General features: G+C 27.2%; 1 protein-coding gene across 3 annotated transcripts in view; it reads left to right on the forward strand.

Annotated features, from left to right (window-relative positions):
- Window positions 1–3,366: 3,366 nt before the first annotated feature.
- Window positions 3,367–16,933, forward strand: part of LOC127277130 (innexin shaking-B) — a 61,612-nt gene continuing 48,045 nt past the window's right edge. For all 3 annotated transcript variants that reach the window (XM_051297979.1, XM_051297989.1, XM_051297990.1), the window contains exons 1-3: window positions 3,367–4,210; window positions 4,858–4,988; window positions 7,189–7,429. In XM_051297979.1, the coding sequence (XP_051153936.1) occupies window positions 3,971–4,210; window positions 4,858–4,988; window positions 7,189–7,429 (612 nt within the window). In that variant the 5' untranslated portion in view covers window positions 3,367–3,970. The remainder of the gene's footprint in view (window positions 4,211–4,857; window positions 4,989–7,188; window positions 7,430–16,933) is intronic.

The following is a 16,933-nucleotide window of genomic DNA, read 5'->3' on the forward strand; positions in this document are numbered from 1 at the left end:
AAAAAAAAATAAAAGAAATTAAATAAAAAAATATTTTTTAACAAAGATGAAACGGGTATGTAAGAAAATAATGTGTAATTCAAAGAAATGTAAAATTCATATATAAGAGAGAGATATTAACACTTCGATAAACACACGTGTTTATCCAAAGTCTTTCGTTTCAGCACGATTGACTTTTCATGAACTTTGAAACATGCTTTTGCGTCAACCGTTTACCTTTATATATATATACACGAATGAAAATGAATCAATATTGAATTGCGAGAAAAAAAGATTTTCCAAATTGTAAAATAAGTTTTTTTTTATTTATTTTTTAAGTATTTCTTTTCAGTCAAGTTTGTAAGAATTTAAAATTTAAAATTTACGTATTTCGAATGTTAAACATTGTTCATAGTTTTTTTTAAAAGTTTTCAGTTATTTATTTAATTTTGTTATTGATATTTCATTCTTAAAGTAGAATAGTAGAAGTAATTTTTAAGTAGAAAAAGTACAGTTTAGTCAGACGAAAGTCGTTTTTTTTAATTAAAAAGAGTTAATTCATAAAGTAGAAAAGGTGGAGTTTAGTCAGACATGAATTAAAAAAAAAAATTAAACAATTTGTTTTTCTAAGTAGAGAAAGTCAAACCTAAAATTTGTAATTAGAAAGGGAATTTTTTATTTTTTTAATAGAAAAATTGAAGCCTAGACAAAAAAAAATTTTTTGTAGATAAAGTTGCACAGAACAATATTTAATATTTGAAGTAGAGAAGATGGAGTATAGTCAGACCAGTTTTTTTTTTATTTTAAAGACAATTTGTTTTTTAAAGTAGAAAAACTATACTTTAGTCAGACTAAGTTTTTAAATTAGAATTTAAATATTAAATTTTTTAAGTAGAAAAATTGCAATTGAGTCAGACATCCTGATGCCATTTTGTAAAAAGTAGAAAACACCTTTTATGGTCAGACGAAAATTATTTGTAACTCTAGGAAAAAAACAAGAAAAAATCATTTTCTCGTCAATTTATTATTCATTCTTATATATTAAAAAAAATTTTAATGACTAAAAAAAAATTTTTAACTTCTCTACTTTCTATAAATATTTATAATTTCAGTTAGCCATTACTATAGGATAACAATTTACCAAAAAATTTAAAATAATTTAAATAATTTTTTATATCTGATTTTTTTTTAAAAGATATGTATTGAAGAAAATTGAGTTTTCACTTACACCCTAATAAAAGTTTGAAAATGTTCCTATAAAATTAATAATATGTCGTAAAATTCTCTCATGCGTGTTTTAAACGAGCGCGTTGTAAATATCGCGTAGGCGATCGAAGATGAAGAAAATGAAAAAGAAGAGGAAGAAGATAAGAAGAAGACGAAGATGAAATGCGCGCGTTTCCCCGCGCAATGGATCGCGCGCGCCTTCATAAAGGTTCACACGAGGGAGTGAAGAGACGAGACAAGGGCGGAAAATATAAAAATAAAAGCGGGCCGAATCAACGAGTAGAATCGCTCTGCGTTTTGGCACCGTTTGGATATAGTAGTAATAACGGAGGACGAGCACAGTAGGTCACATAATGTGTTTCAGTTTGTTGGAAACCGTCCCGCGATACTAGACCAATAATCGAAATATATTGATTTGAGAGAAAAAAAAAAAAAAATAATAAATAAAACCCCTTTTTTTCCAATCCAAACCCCCATTCTTCGATTTATTTTTATTTTTACCGACAAACACTTAAAACATTCCAAGAGAAACATTATCGACATAACCGCGCTTCTTTTCCCCCGCGTTACACGCACGAGGAGAAAAAAAAAAAAAGAAATCCAAACAAGAAAACGCATTTATTTCTTCTACGACTCACGGTTCTTTCTTCAAAAATACTCATTTATTTTCCTTCAAACAAAAAAAAAAAAGAAAAATTATCTGAAAAGTGTCTCAGAAGCGAAAAAGTTTATTTTTCATGACAATTATAACATTTATCAAGTAAAAAAAAAATGACAAAAATGTTTAATTAATCAATACTAAAATATACGTTCAAAAAAAAACTAAATATAAAAAATATAGAAAATTTTTTTGAAATACTTTTTTTAAAATTAAGTTTGATAAATAAAAAGTGAAAATAAAATGTGGTCTACGAACAAAAGGAGTATAGAGAAAATAAACAAAAGTATGGAGTTAAGAAAAAAAATGTGAGCAACAAAATAAAAAAAATAATATATATATATAAGAAATTTGAATTAAAAAAAAGAGGGAAATTTAAATAATAAATTAAAAGAAATATATAAAAATAATAAAAAAAGTAAATAAAAATAATAAAAAATATAAAAAAATGTATAAAATACAAACAAATAAATAAATTAAAAATTAAAACAATAAAAAAAAGTAAATAAAGTACAAACGAATAAATAAAAACAATAAAAAAATTTTAAAAAACAGTAAAAAATATAAAAAAAGTGCATAAAATACAAACAAATAAATAAAAAAAAATATAAAAAAATAAAAAAACAAATAAAAAAAAGTGAATAAAGTACAAACGAACAAATAAAAACAATAAAAACAAGTGAATAAAGTACAAACGAACAATTAAAAAGAATAAAAAATAAAAAAAAATAAATAAAAACAGTAAAAAATATAAAAAAGTGCATAAAATACAAACAAATAAATAAAAAAAAAATATAAAAAAATAAAAAAACAAATAAAAAAAAGTGAATAAAGTACAAACGAACAAATAAAAACAATAAAAAAAGTGAATAAAGTACAAACGAACAAATAAAAAGAATAAAAAATAAAAAAAATAAATAAAAACAGAAAAAATATAAAAAAGTGCAAAAAAAAAACAAATAAATAAAAAAATAAAAATAAAGTAAATAAAGTACCAAACGAATAAATAAAGACAGTAAAAAATATAAAAAAAAGTGCATAAAATACAAACAAATAAATAAAAAAATAAAAAAAAAGTAAATAAAGTACCAAACGAATAAATAAAAACAATAAAAAATTTTAAAAAACAGTAAAAAATATATAAAAAAGTGCATAAAATACAAACAAATAAATAAAAAAATAAAAAAAGTGAATAAATTACAAACGAACAAATAAAAACAATAAAAAAAAAATAATAAATAAAAACAGTAAAAAATATTAAAAAGTGCATAAAATACAAACAAATAAATAAAACAAAATATAAAAAAATAAAAAAACAAATAAAAAAAGTGAATAAAGTACAAACGAACAAATAAAAACAATAAAAAAAATAATAAAAAATAAAAAAATAATAAAAAATAAAAAAAAATATAGAAAAGTGCATAAAGTGCAAACAAATAAATAAAAAAATCAAATAAAAAACAAATAAATGAATAAATTACATACGAACAAATAAAAAGCAAAGCAATAAATAATCAATAAAAAAGTACTAATATAAAATAAAAATAAATAATAGAATATAGAAACTAACGTAATAATAATAGTAAATAAATAATAATTCTTCGAATATAAATAATAATTTTTTAAAAAAATTTAAATTTTTAAAAATTTTAAATAATTAACATAAAAAAATGCACTAAAAATTTTTTATAATCAAATCAATAAAATGCAATTTTCCAGAGGAAATTGAAGAAGAACAAAATGATGTGTTGGATAGTGAACGATATTTAAGTGACATACACGAGGATGAGAAATCACGAGATACAATGGAGGCTGACACCTGTTAATTATTATTTTGGAGAATGTGCGCGTATATAAAAAAAAATATGGCGATAAAAAGCGCGCGCACGTGTTATATAAAAATTTAATTAATAACAAATAAATAATAAATAAATAAAAATTTTTTTTTTAACAATAAATGGACCACAATTAATGGTGAATGTGGGTTCGAGATTTTTTTTTCTTTTTTTCTATGTGACATGAGGAAGACACGTTGCCCTATTAATCGTGTCCTTTCTCTTGGAACAATTGTTGCAAGGCTAGATAATAAAAGAGAAAATTCGGAATATGAAGAGTTTTCGTGGGAAGGGCATCGAACATGTTTTACCTTCTGATGTGAAAATAAAGGAAAATTCACGTAAAGGATCATCGAAATCATTATCATCATCATTATCATCTTCCTCATCATCAAGCAAAAAGAATAAAAAGAAAAAACTTGGATGGATACGTTTGGCCAGATCCAAACGTAAAAGCCGACACGACGTTTGGATTATGGATGCCGTCAGGAACCTCTATTTTCTCTTTCATGTGAGAGATTTCACTGTATTCTAATTTTTTTTTTAACTACACAGAAAAAAAAATTTAATTCAAAAATAATCGATTACTTTACTATTATTAAATAAATATTTATTTTTCATTTAAAAAAAAATTTATTTTTATTAATTTTTTTTTATTAATTTTTTGTATTAATTTTTTTTTATTAATTTTTATTTAAAACAGTAAAAAAAATTATTTGGTTGAAGAAAATATTAATTTTTATAATAGTCAAGTAACAGATTAGAAGGGAATTTTTTTTCAGTGTAAAATTCGAACAATTGTTCTAAATTTAAAAAAAATTAATTACTTACCGAAATTACTGGATTGGAGAACGTCAATCTGAAAAAGAAAAAAAATTTTTAACTTTCTGTATAATTTTTTTTAACTTAATCGAAACAAAAAGTTTGTTTCTTACAAGTAAAAAATTTGTTTGATTCAAATAAATTATTTTATCGAGGCTATTTTTTTTTTATTTATTTTGTTTGAATGATATATAATATTTTTTAAAATTAATTGTCAACTTTACCTATTATTGTTGAGGGGAAAAAAAAAAAATTTTTTTTGAGAAAATTTTTGTTTTTTAAAAATTGTAACACACAGAAACAGAAAATCTATTTTCGTTTTATATTCTGATTTAGGTGAACAGAGTAAGAAGTGATGGTTGTGTAACCAGACTCCATGTACTTACTGCCGTTCTTCTGATCGTCTTTTCCGTAATGCTTTCGGCGAAACAAGCAGTTGGCAATCCTATTGATTGCATTCACACAAGGTAGAAAATAAAATTTATTGCCCTCTTTTTATTATTATTATTCTTGTTTCAAAGAAAATATTTTTTTACACATATATATGAAAAAAGAATGAAGGGATGCAGCAAAAAAAAAAAAAAAAATTATTATGTTAGAAATATATTTCATTGCAACTTTGTAATGCAAATTATATATAGGCGAATTGAATATGTTTGGCAAAATTTCAAAATTCACATTAAAAATCCTTGAATGACGAGAAAACTTTTTTTTGATTTAATTATCCAAAGTGCTGCAGAGAAAATTGAATTTAAAAAATTCTTTTCTTTGGTTTAATATTTTTTATTTAATTATTTATAATATTGCATTTTTATAATAATAATAATAAAAATAATAATAATTCCTGTTTTATTATTATTATTAAATAAATAAATTAAATTATTAAATAAATAAATAAAAATAATAATAATAATTAACAAAAAAAAATATTAATAAAACAATATTAAAAATACACTGAAAAATAGCACAGAAAATTATAAGATATTAAAATAAGCTGCAACGCTTATTATTTTAATCCAATTTTGCTTATTTTAATACAAAAATGGATTAAAATAAGAAAAATTGGATTAAAATAATAAGCGTTGCAGCTTATTTTAATGCCTTTTAATTTTCTGTGAGTTTATTTGATTCAAATGATTGGTTACTTGACTATTATCAAATAAATATTTATTTGTATTAAATAATTATTATTTGAATCAAATAATATTTGTTTTAAATAAAAAATTTTAGTCGAAATTTTATTTAATTTATAAAAAATTTTAATTTCTTTAATTTAAATAAAAATTATTTGATGCATTTAAATATTTATTGGATAATATTCGATTATTTTAATAAAATAATTTTTTTTTTTACTGTAATAATAATAACAATAATAATAATAATAATAATAATAATAATAATAATGAAAATAATATAAAGAAACATGTAAATTTAAAAAAAAAATTGTTTGTTTCTTTCGAAACATTTAATAATTTCATTACCGTGCAATTTTTATAATTAGAAAATTCTGCTTTATCTTTATCTCGCTACTTTTTGCACGATTATCTTGATGATAAACTGATTCCATCAGCAATATTTCACAACAGTTTTTAAAGTTCATTTAGAAAATTTTAAATAACATATATATTTTTGAATATAAATTTTGAAATAGTCAAACGTATTTTGAAATCCCCCCTTGATCTCGTTTTAAAAGATATTTCTTCATACCAAAATTTTATAAATATAATATTTGTCTATAGGATAAAAGTTGTATATATTACGTATATATATATATATATTTGAACTCAAAAAAACATGTTTTGTTGGTAAACAAAAAATTTTCTTTTACATAAAAAAAATTTTCCCGGAAACAAAATATTATTTAGTTAAATTAAGTTATATTTTATATTCATGAAATTATTTTTAATTTTTTTAATATAAATAAAAGTTAAATAAAAAATTTCGCCCAAAAAAAAAGAAACTAGGAATTTAAAAATGTAAAATATAATGAAAAATAAATAAAATACAGAATAAAAGAATGAATAAAATAAAAGAAAAGAATCAATAAAATAACAAAAATAAGTTTTAAATAAAATTAATGTTTTAATTAATTATTCAAGTTTTTTTTTATTAAAAAAATTGCAGATTAAATTAATTATATTTAATTAATATTATATTTATATCGTCAAAAATTAAATAATATAAAATCGAAAATATTTTTAATTTCATTATTATTTAATTTACTATATATTTATTTATATTATTTCTTATTATTTATAATAATAAAAATAAAAATAATAATAATAATAATAATAATAATAATAAATATAATATAATTAATGAATAATTAATAATTAAAAATAAATAAAATAAAAAATACAAACGAGTGAAAAATTCTTAATTAATGAAAATTAAATTATTTCGAAATTACCACAGTGAATGACATGGGAAGAAAATAGAAATTTTAAAAATAATTTCTCTGTATAGAGTTTCTGTAAAATGATGAGTATGTTTACATAAATATAAAAAAATATATATATATATCGAGAGGGGTATTTTATTCATAGGTTTGGTTATTTATAACTCGGGGGTGGGGGGGAAGGGGTGAGAGAGAAAACTTCCCCTGTCTTGCAAATATAATATTTTTATGGAGAAATATTTTTCTTTTTTTTTTTTTTTTTTAAACAGGGACATTCCAGTTGAAGCTTTTAACGCTTATTGCTGGATGCATAGCACGTATTTCGTGACTGGTGCAATGTTGGGCGTTGCTGGTGTAGACGTTGCATTTCCTGGTGTCGCGCCAGCATTGCAATTCAACAACTATCGTAATCATCGACAGCAACATCAGGTCGACCGTCAACGTGTCGCTGAAGGAATAACAAAGCATGTAAAATATTATCAATGGGTTCCCTTTGTTCTCGTCTTTCAGGTAACTGTTACTTCTCATTTTTATTATTTTTTTTTAATAAAATAAATCACGAATTCAATATGCAAATTATTATTCCACTTGCAATTTTTTATTATTTATTATTATTATTACAATTTTTATTTATTTATGGATTTTTAATTAATAACCCCGCTATTATTATTTGTTTAATAATAATAATAATAATTTATTTATTTATTTTAGTCAAATATTATTTATTTTAATTAACAGAAATTATTGGTTAATTTTATTCAATTATTTTTTATTTGGTTTCAAAAATTATTTGATTCGAGTAAATATTTATTTGATAATAGTCAAGTAACCGATGTATTTAAATCAATTAAATTTTTTTTCAGTATACAAATATTATTATTATAATTAGGCGCTAATAGTTATTTTTAAAATAAATTTAATATATATAAGGAAAAAAGATCCGAGGAATTAAAAAAAGAAAAGATGAAATCAATTCTTTAAATAAAGAACTATAAAGGTTTTATTTACACTTCATTTATAAATTTACGGCTTCTAATGGGGAAAAAGGGGGAGAAACCTTACTTTCGGATTGAAATAAATTCTTTGATTGAATCAATTATTGTATATATTCTCACTTCCGGTCAATCACTGATGCATTTTTTTTTCTTGTTCAGAAAAAAGTTTTTCTTTTTTTTAATGTGTTTTCTGTTTATGAAAAAGGTTTTCCTTAATAATTTCCTGCAAACTTTACACCTAATGAAATCTTTTATTTGAGACAAATAAAATTTATTTGATTCAAAATAAAAATATATTTGTCTCAAGAGTCTATAAACTTTTTATTTGTTTTAAATAAAATAAAAATTAATTTAGCACAAATCAAATTTTATTTAGCGGAAATAAATTTTTTATTTAAATCAAATAAATTTTTTTTTGAGACAAATAAATTTTTTTTTGAGACAAATAAATATTTATTTGAAACAAATTAATATTTATTTAGCATATATAGAATTAAAAAATATATATAATGGAGAATTATAAAAAAAACTATATGAGAGCATTGTCCTCGTTATATTTGTTGAATCATAAAGTGAAATTTTTTTTTTTGCTAATAAAACACATATATATTCATCATTTAAAGAGTCTTATATTTAACATGCGGAAATGAAATAAAATCCGTTCGGTCGGTGATCAAGTCAGCGTCGCTCTCTGGTGAGCGTATATTCAACTCGCAAGGAAAAAGAGTAATTTAATTTTTCTTGCCGGCAAGTGCAACCAGCCTGAAACATTCTAATACTTGTGCGCTACGGAACGTTAATGGCATTACGGTTATTTTCTTCGCTTATTTGATTGAAATTCTCTATCAAAAGAGAGAGAGAAAGAAAGATTTTGTTCCTGTTAAGAGCAATGAATAATGATTTTAACCATACCCCGTGAATAAGCATCGTTAAGTTGATATGGGTGGGTCAAGAGGTGTACTATTAAACTTGAAGGGTCTGTGCACCTTGAAGTTAAAATTATTCGAATTCCAATCTGATATAGTTTGCATTACTTCAAATCGTTTTATAACTCACTTTATTGACCATATAAAGTTCATTTTTTTTTCAAAAATTTAATTTTATTTATTTTCATTTATATTATATTTTTATTTTAATGATACATTTTACTTAATTAATTAATTTAATACAATAATTTAAATTACCATTTACTAACTTAATAAGTACTCAGAGTAAAGTTTCGTTTAAACCAAATATACCATTTTTTCTGTCATTTCTAAATATTTTTTATAGAAACTAGATAGAAAATAGATAGAAACTAGATAGTACCTAGATAGTACACCTGTCACCTCCTTTCTAAATATTCAGTATAAAAACTAGATAGAAACTAGATAGAAACTAGATAGAAACTAGATAGAAACTAGACAGAAACTAAACAGAACCTAGATATTATATCTGTCCTAACCTTTCACAATATTCGTATATAAAACCTAGAATAGAATCATACAGAAACTAGACAGAAAATAGAAAGAAACTAGAAAATACATAGAATATAATCAATTTTTAAATAGACAGAAAATAGGCAGAAGTAGACAGAAACCCTGACAGATTGTATGATGCGAATGCTCCACGAAATTGGCGGAGCATTCCTGGAACACGGGGTTGAGATTGAAATTTTGTCTCAAATATATAAAAAATGATGAAATATATAATTAAATGATTAAAACAATAAATTTATGTTTTTTATGATGATTATTGTTAAATAATTATAAAAATTTAATGTTTTTATTAATTTCAATGTATTAAAGTTTATTATGAACATTTGTCGATAAACTAATATAGACCCGCTTTTTAGAAGGTAGGTGGCATCACTCTTTTTTTCCATTAATCAAATATTTACAGTAATTTTTTTATCAAAAGCAAATATTTTATTAGTTAAACTGAAATAATGGTCAAAAAATGTATTATTTTATTATCTAAAAAAGATTATATCGAAAAGTTAATTTTTCGCAAAATTTTCAAAAAAAATATTTGAGTGTAGCACAGCATCCGCTGGACCAATCAAAAAGTGCGCCATACATTTTTTGTTCGCTACTTTTTGCTAAAGACTTTGGCGGTATTCCCGAACGATTATCTCGCAAATTTAATTTTTCAACAATTTTTCCAAATTTGTTTTCTAGTGTAGCTCAGCATCCGCTGGACCAATCAAAAAGTGCGCCATACATTTTTTGTTCGAGACTCCCGGGTTAAGACTTTGGCGGTATTCCCGAACGATTATCTCGCAATTTTAATTATTCTAAAATTTTTCCAAATTTGTTTTCTAGTGTAGCTCAGCATCCGCTGGACCAATCAAAAAGTGCCCCATACATTTTTTGTTCGCTACTTTTTGCTAAAGACAGTTATGGTATTCCGGAGCGATTATCTCGAAAATTTAATTTTTCAAAATTTTTTCTGAAATTGATTTGAGTGTAGCTCAGCATCCGCTGGACCAATTAAAAAGTGCGCCATACATTTTTTGTTCGAAACTTTTTCCCTATTTTTGTGGTGGTATTCAGGAGCGATTATCTCGAAAATTTAATTTTTCGAAAATTTTTCGGAATTTTATTTAAGTGTAGCTCAGCATCCGCTGGACCAATCAAAAAGTGCGCCATACATTTTTTGTTCGAGACTCCCGGGTTAAGACTTTGGCGGTATTCCCGATCAATCATCTCGCAAATTTAATTTTTTGAAATTTTTTCCAAATTTGTTTTTTACTGTAGCTCAGCATCCGCTGGACCAATCAAAAAGTGCCCCATACATTTTTTGTTCGAGACTCCCGGGTTAAGACTTTGGCGGTATTCCCGAACGATTATCTCGCAAATTTAATTACTCTAAATTTTTTCCAAATTTGTTTTCTAGTGTAGCTCAGCATCCGCTGGACCAATCAAAAAGTGCGCCATACATTTTTTGTTCGAAACTTTTTCCCTATTTTTGTGGTGGTATTCAGGAGCGATTATCTCGAAAATTTAATTTTTCGAAAATTTTTCGGAATTTTATTTAAGTGTAGCTCAGCATCCGCTGGACCAATCAAAAAGTGCCCCATACATTTTTTGTTCGCTACTTTTTGCTAAAGACAGTTATGGTATTCCGGAGCGATTATCTCGAAAATTTAATTTTTCGAAATTTTTTCCGAAATTGATTTGAGTGTAGCTCAGCATCCGCTAGACCAATCAAAAAGTGCGCCATACATTTTTTGTTCGCTACTTTTTGCTAAAGACTTTGGCGGTATTCCCGAACGATTATCTCGCAATTTTAATTATTCTAAAATTTTTCCAAATTTGTTTTCTAGTGTAGCTCAGCATCCGCTGGACCAATCAAAAAGTGCCCCATACATTTTTTGTTCGCTACTTTTTGCTAAAGACAGTTATGGTATTCCGGAGCGATTATCTCGAAAATTTAATTTTTCAAAATTTTTTCTGAAATTGATTTGAGTGTAGCTCAGCATCCGCTGGACCAATTAAAAAGTGCGCCATACATTTTTTGTTCGAAACTTTTTCCCTATTTTTGTGGTGGTATTCAGGAGCGATTATCTCGAAAATTTAATTTTTCGAAAATTTTTCGGAATTTTATTTAAGTGTAGCTCAGCATCCGCTGGACCAATCAAAAAGTGCGCCATACATTTTTTGTTCGAGACTCCCGGGTTAAGACTTTGGCGGTATTCCCGATCAATCATCTCGCAAATTTAATTTTTTGAAATTTTTTCCAAATTTGTTTTTTACTGTAGCTCAGCATCCGCTGGACCAATCAAAAAGTGCCCCATACATTTTTTGTTCGAAACTTTTTCCCTATTTTATTGGCGGTATTCCCGAACGATTATCTCGAAAATTTAATTTTTCGAAATTTTTTCCAAATTTGTTTTCTAGTGTAGCTCAGCATCCGCTGGACCAATCAAAAAGTTCCCTATACATTTTTTGTTCAGAACTTTCTTCTAATCACTATGACGGTATTCCCGAACGATTATCTTGCAAATTTAATTTTTTGAAAATTTTTCCAAATTATTTTTTACTGTAGCTCAGCATCCGCTGGACCAATCAAAAAGTGTCCCATACATTTTTTGTTCGCTACTTTTTGCTAAAGACAGTTATGGTATTCCGGAGCGATTATCTCGAAAATTTAATTTTTTGATAATTTTTCCAAAATGTTTTCTAGTGTAGCTCAGCATCCGCTGGACCAATCAAAAAGTACGCAATACATTTTTTGTTCAGAACTTTCTTCTAACTACTTTGGCGGAATTCCTGGACGATTATCTCGCTTATTTAATTTTTCTCAATTTTTCCAAATTTGTTTTCTAGTGTAGCTCAGCATCCGCTGGACCAATCAAAAAGTGCGCCATATATTTTTTGTTCGAGACTTTTTGCTCAATTTTTTGGCATTATTCCCGAGTCATTATCTGGCAAATTTTTTTTTCGAAAATTATTCCCCAGTTTTAGTGAGTGTAGCTCAGCATCCACTGGACCAATCAAAAAGTGCGCCATACATTTTTTGTTCGAGACTCCCGGGTTAAGACTTTGGCGGTATTCCCGATCAATCATCTCGCAAATTTAATTTTTTGTAATTTTTTCCAAATTTGTTTTTTACTGTAGCTCAGCATCCGCTGGACCAATCAAAAAGTGCCCTATACATTTTTTGTTTAGAACTTTCTTCTAATCACTATGGCGTTATTCCCGAACGATTATCTTGCAAATTTAATTTTTTGAAAATTTTTCCAAATTTGTTTTTTACTGTAGCTCAGCATCCGCTGTACCAATCAAAAAGTGCCCCATACATTTTTTGTTCGCTACTTTTTGCTAAAGACAGTTGTGGTATTCCGGAGCGATTATCTCGAAAATTTAATTTTTCAAAATTTTTTCCGAAATTGATTTGAGTGTAGCTCAGCATCCGCTGGAGCAATTAAAAAGTGCGCCATACATTTTTTGTTCGAAACTTTTTCCCTATTTTTGTGGTGGTATTCCGGAGCGATTATCTCGCAAATTTAATTTTTTGTAATTTTTTCCAAATTTGTTTTTTATTGTAGCTCAGCATCCGCTGGACCAATCAAAAAGTGCCCTATACATTTTTTGTTCACAACTTTCTTCTAATCACTATGGCGGGATTCCCGAACGATTATCTTGCAAATTTAATTTTTTGAAAATTTTTCCAAATTTGTTTTTTACTGTAGCTCAGCATCCGCTGTACCAATCAAAAAGTGCCCCATACATTTTTTGTTCGCTACTTTTTGCTAAAGACAGTTGTGGTATTCCGGAGCGATTATCTCGAAAATTTAATTTTTCAAAATTTTTTCTGAAATTTATTTGAGTGTAGCTCAGCATCCGCTGGACCAATTAAAAAGTGCGCCATACATTTTTTGTTCGAAACTTTTTCCCTATTTTTGTGGTGGTATTCCGGAGCGCTTATCTCGAAAATTTCATTTTTTGAAAATTTTTCCAAAATGTTTTCTAGTGTAGCTCAGCATACATTTTTTGTTCGAGACTCCCGGGTTAAGACTTTGGCGGTATTCCCGATCAATCATCTCGCAAATTTAATTTTTTGTAATTTTTTCCAAATTTGTTTTTTACTGTAGCTCAGCATCCGCTGGACCAATCAAAAAGTGCCCTATACATTTTTTGTTTAGAACTTTCTTCTAATCACTATGGCGTTATTCCCGAACGATTATCTTGCAAATTTAATTTTTTGAAAATTTTTCCAAATTTGTTTTTTACTGTAGCTCAGCATCCGCTGTACCAATCAAAAAGTGCCCCATACATTTTTTGTTCGCTACTTTTTGCTAAAGACAGTTGTGGTATTCCGGAGCGATTATCTCGAAAATTTAATTTTTCAAAATTTTTTCCGAAATTGATTTGAGTGTAGCTCAGCATCCGCTGGAGCAATTAAAAAGTGCGCCATACATTTTTTGTTCGAAACTTTTTCCCTATTTTTGTGGTGGTATTCCGGAGCGATTATCTCGCAAATTTAATTTTTTGTAATTTTTTCCAAATTTGTTTTTTATTGTAGCTCAGCATCCGCTGGACCAATCAAAAAGTGCCCTATACATTTTTTGTTCACAACTTTCTTCTAATCACTATGGCGGGATTCCCGAACGATTATCTTGCAAATTTAATTTTTTGAAAATTTTTCCAAATTTGTTTTTTACTGTAGCTCAGCATCCGCTGTACCAATCAAAAAGTGCCCCATACATTTTTTGTTCGCTACTTTTTGCTAAAGACAGTTGTGGTATTCCGGAGCGATTATCTCGAAAATTTAATTTTTCAAAATTTTTTCTGAAATTTATTTGAGTGTAGCTCAGCATCCGCTGGACCAATTAAAAAGTGCGCCATACATTTTTTGTTCGAAACTTTTTCCCTATTTTTGTGGTGGTATTCCGGAGCGCTTATCTCGAAAATTTCATTTTTTGAAAATTTTTCCAAATTTGTTTTTTACTGTAGCTCAGCATCCGCTGTACCAATCAAAAAGTGCCCCATACATTTTTTGTTCGCTACTTTTTGCTAAAGACAGTTGTGGTATTCCGGAGCGATTATCTCGAAAATTTAATTTTTCAAAATTTTTTCTGAAATTTATTTGAGTGTAGCTCAGCATCCGCTGGACCAATTAAAAAGTGCGCCATACATTTTTTGTTCGAAACTTTTTCCCTATTTTTGTGGTGGTATTCCGGAGCGCTTATCTCGAAAATTTCATTTTTTGAAAATTTTTCCAAAATGTTTTCTAGTGTAGCTCAGCATCCGCTGGACCAATCAAAAAGTACGCCATATATTTTTTGTTCGAGACTTTTTGCTAAAGACAGTTATGGTATTCCGGAGCGATTATCTCGAAAATTTAATTTTTCAAAATTTTTTCCGAAATTGATTTGAGTGTAGCTCAGCATCCGCTGGACCAATCAAAAAGTGCCCTATACATTTTTTGTTCAGAACTTTCTTCTAATCACTATGGCGGGATTCCCGAACGATTATCTTGCAAATTTAATTTTTTGAAAATTTTTCCAAATTATTTTTGAGTGTAGCTCAGCATCCGCTGGACCAATCAAAAAGTGCGCCATACATTTTTTGTTCAAGACTTTTTGCTCAATTTTTTGGCATTATTCCCGAATCATTATCTCGCAAATTTTTTTATTCGAAAATTTTTTTCAAGATTTTATGAGTGTAGCTCAGCATCCGCTGGACCAATCAAAAAGTGCCCCATACATTTTTTGTTCGCTACTTTTTGCTAAAGACAGTTGTGGTATTCCGGAGCGATTATCTCGAAAATTTAATTTTTCAAAATTTTTTCCGAAATTGATTTGAGTGTAGCTCAGCATCCGCTGGACCAATTAAAAAGTGCGCCATATATTTTTTGTTCGAGACTTTTTGCTAAAGACAGTTATGGTATTCCGGAGCGATTATCTCGAAAATTTAATTTTTCAAAATTTTTTCCGAAATTGATTTGAGTGTAGCTCAGCATCTGCTGGACCAATCAAAAAGTGCCCTATACATTTTTTGTTCAGAACTTTCTTCTAATCACTATGGCGGGATTCCCGAACGATTATCTTGCAAATTTAATTTTTTGAAAATTTTTCCAAATTATTTTTGAGTGTAGCTCAGCATCCGCTGGACCAATCAAAAAGTGCGCCATACATTTTTTGTTCGCTACTTTTTGCTAAAGACTTTGGCGGTATTCCCGAACGATTATCTAGCGAATTTAATTTTTTGAAAATTTTTCCAAATTTGTTTTTTACTGTAGCTCAGCATCCGCTGGACCAATCAAAAAGTGCCCCATACATTTTTTGTTCGCTACTTTTTGCTAAAGACAGTTATGGTATTCCGGAGCGATTATCTCGAAAATTTAATTTTTCAAAATTTTTTCCGAAATTGATTTGAGTGTAGCTCAGCATCCGATGGACCAATTAAAAAGTGCGCCATACATTTTTTGTTCGAAACTTTTTCCCTATTTTTGTGGTGGTATTCCGGAGCGCTTATCTCGAAAATTTCATTTTTTGAAAATTTTTCCAAAATGTTTTCTAGTGTAGCTCAGCATCCGCTGGACCAATCAAAAAGTACGCCATATATTTTTTGTTCGAGACTTTTTGCTCAATTTTTTGGCATTATTCCCGAGTCATTATCTGGCAAATTTTTTTTTCGAAAATTATTCCCCAGTTTTAGTGAGTGTAGCTCAGCATCCACTGGACCAATTAAAAAGTGCGCCATACATTTTTTGTTCGAAACCTTTTTCCCTATTTTTGTGGTGGTATTCCGGAGCGCTTATCTCGAAAATTTCATTTTTTGAAAATTTTTCCAAAATGTTTTCTAGTGTAGCTCAGCATCCGCTGGACCAATCAAAAAGTGCGCCATATATTTTTTGTTCGAGACTTTTTGCTAAATTTTTTGGCATTATTCCCGAGTCATTATCTGGCAAATTTTTTTTTCGAAAATTATTCCCCAGTTTTAGTGAGTGTAGCTCAGCATCCACCTGACCAATCAAAAAGTGCGCCATACATTTTTTGTTCAAGACTTTTTGCTCAATTTTTTGGCATTATTCCCGAATCATTATCTCGCAAATTTTTTTATTCGAAAATTTTTTTCAAGATTTTATGAGTGTAGCTCAGCATCCGCTGGACCAATCAAAAAGTGCCCCATACATTTTTTGTTCGCTACTTTTTGCTAAAGACAGTTATGGTATTCCGGAGCGATTATCTCGAAAATTTAATTTTTCGAAATTTTTTCCGAAATTTATTTGAGTGTAGCTCAGCATCCGCTGGACCAATCAAAAAGTGCGCCATACATTTTTTGTTCGAAACTTTTTCCCTATTTTATTGGCGGTATTCCCGAACGATTATCTCGAAAATTTAATTTTTCGAAATTTTTTCCCAATTTGTTTTCTAGTGTAGCTCAGCATCCGCTGGACCGATCAAAAAGAGCGCCATACATTTTTTGTTCTGAACATTTTTAATATTTTTTTTGGTGGTATTCCCGAGCGATTATAACGCAAATTAAATTTTTCGAAAATTTTACGAATTTATTTTTTAGTATAGCTC

Source organism: Leptopilina boulardi, unplaced genomic scaffold (assembly GCF_019393585.1).
Source record: "Leptopilina boulardi isolate dan_hultmark-lab unplaced genomic scaffold, ZJU_Lbou_2.1 LbouV2_165, whole genome shotgun sequence".
Taxonomy (NCBI): Eukaryota; Metazoa; Arthropoda; class Insecta; order Hymenoptera; family Figitidae; genus Leptopilina; species Leptopilina boulardi.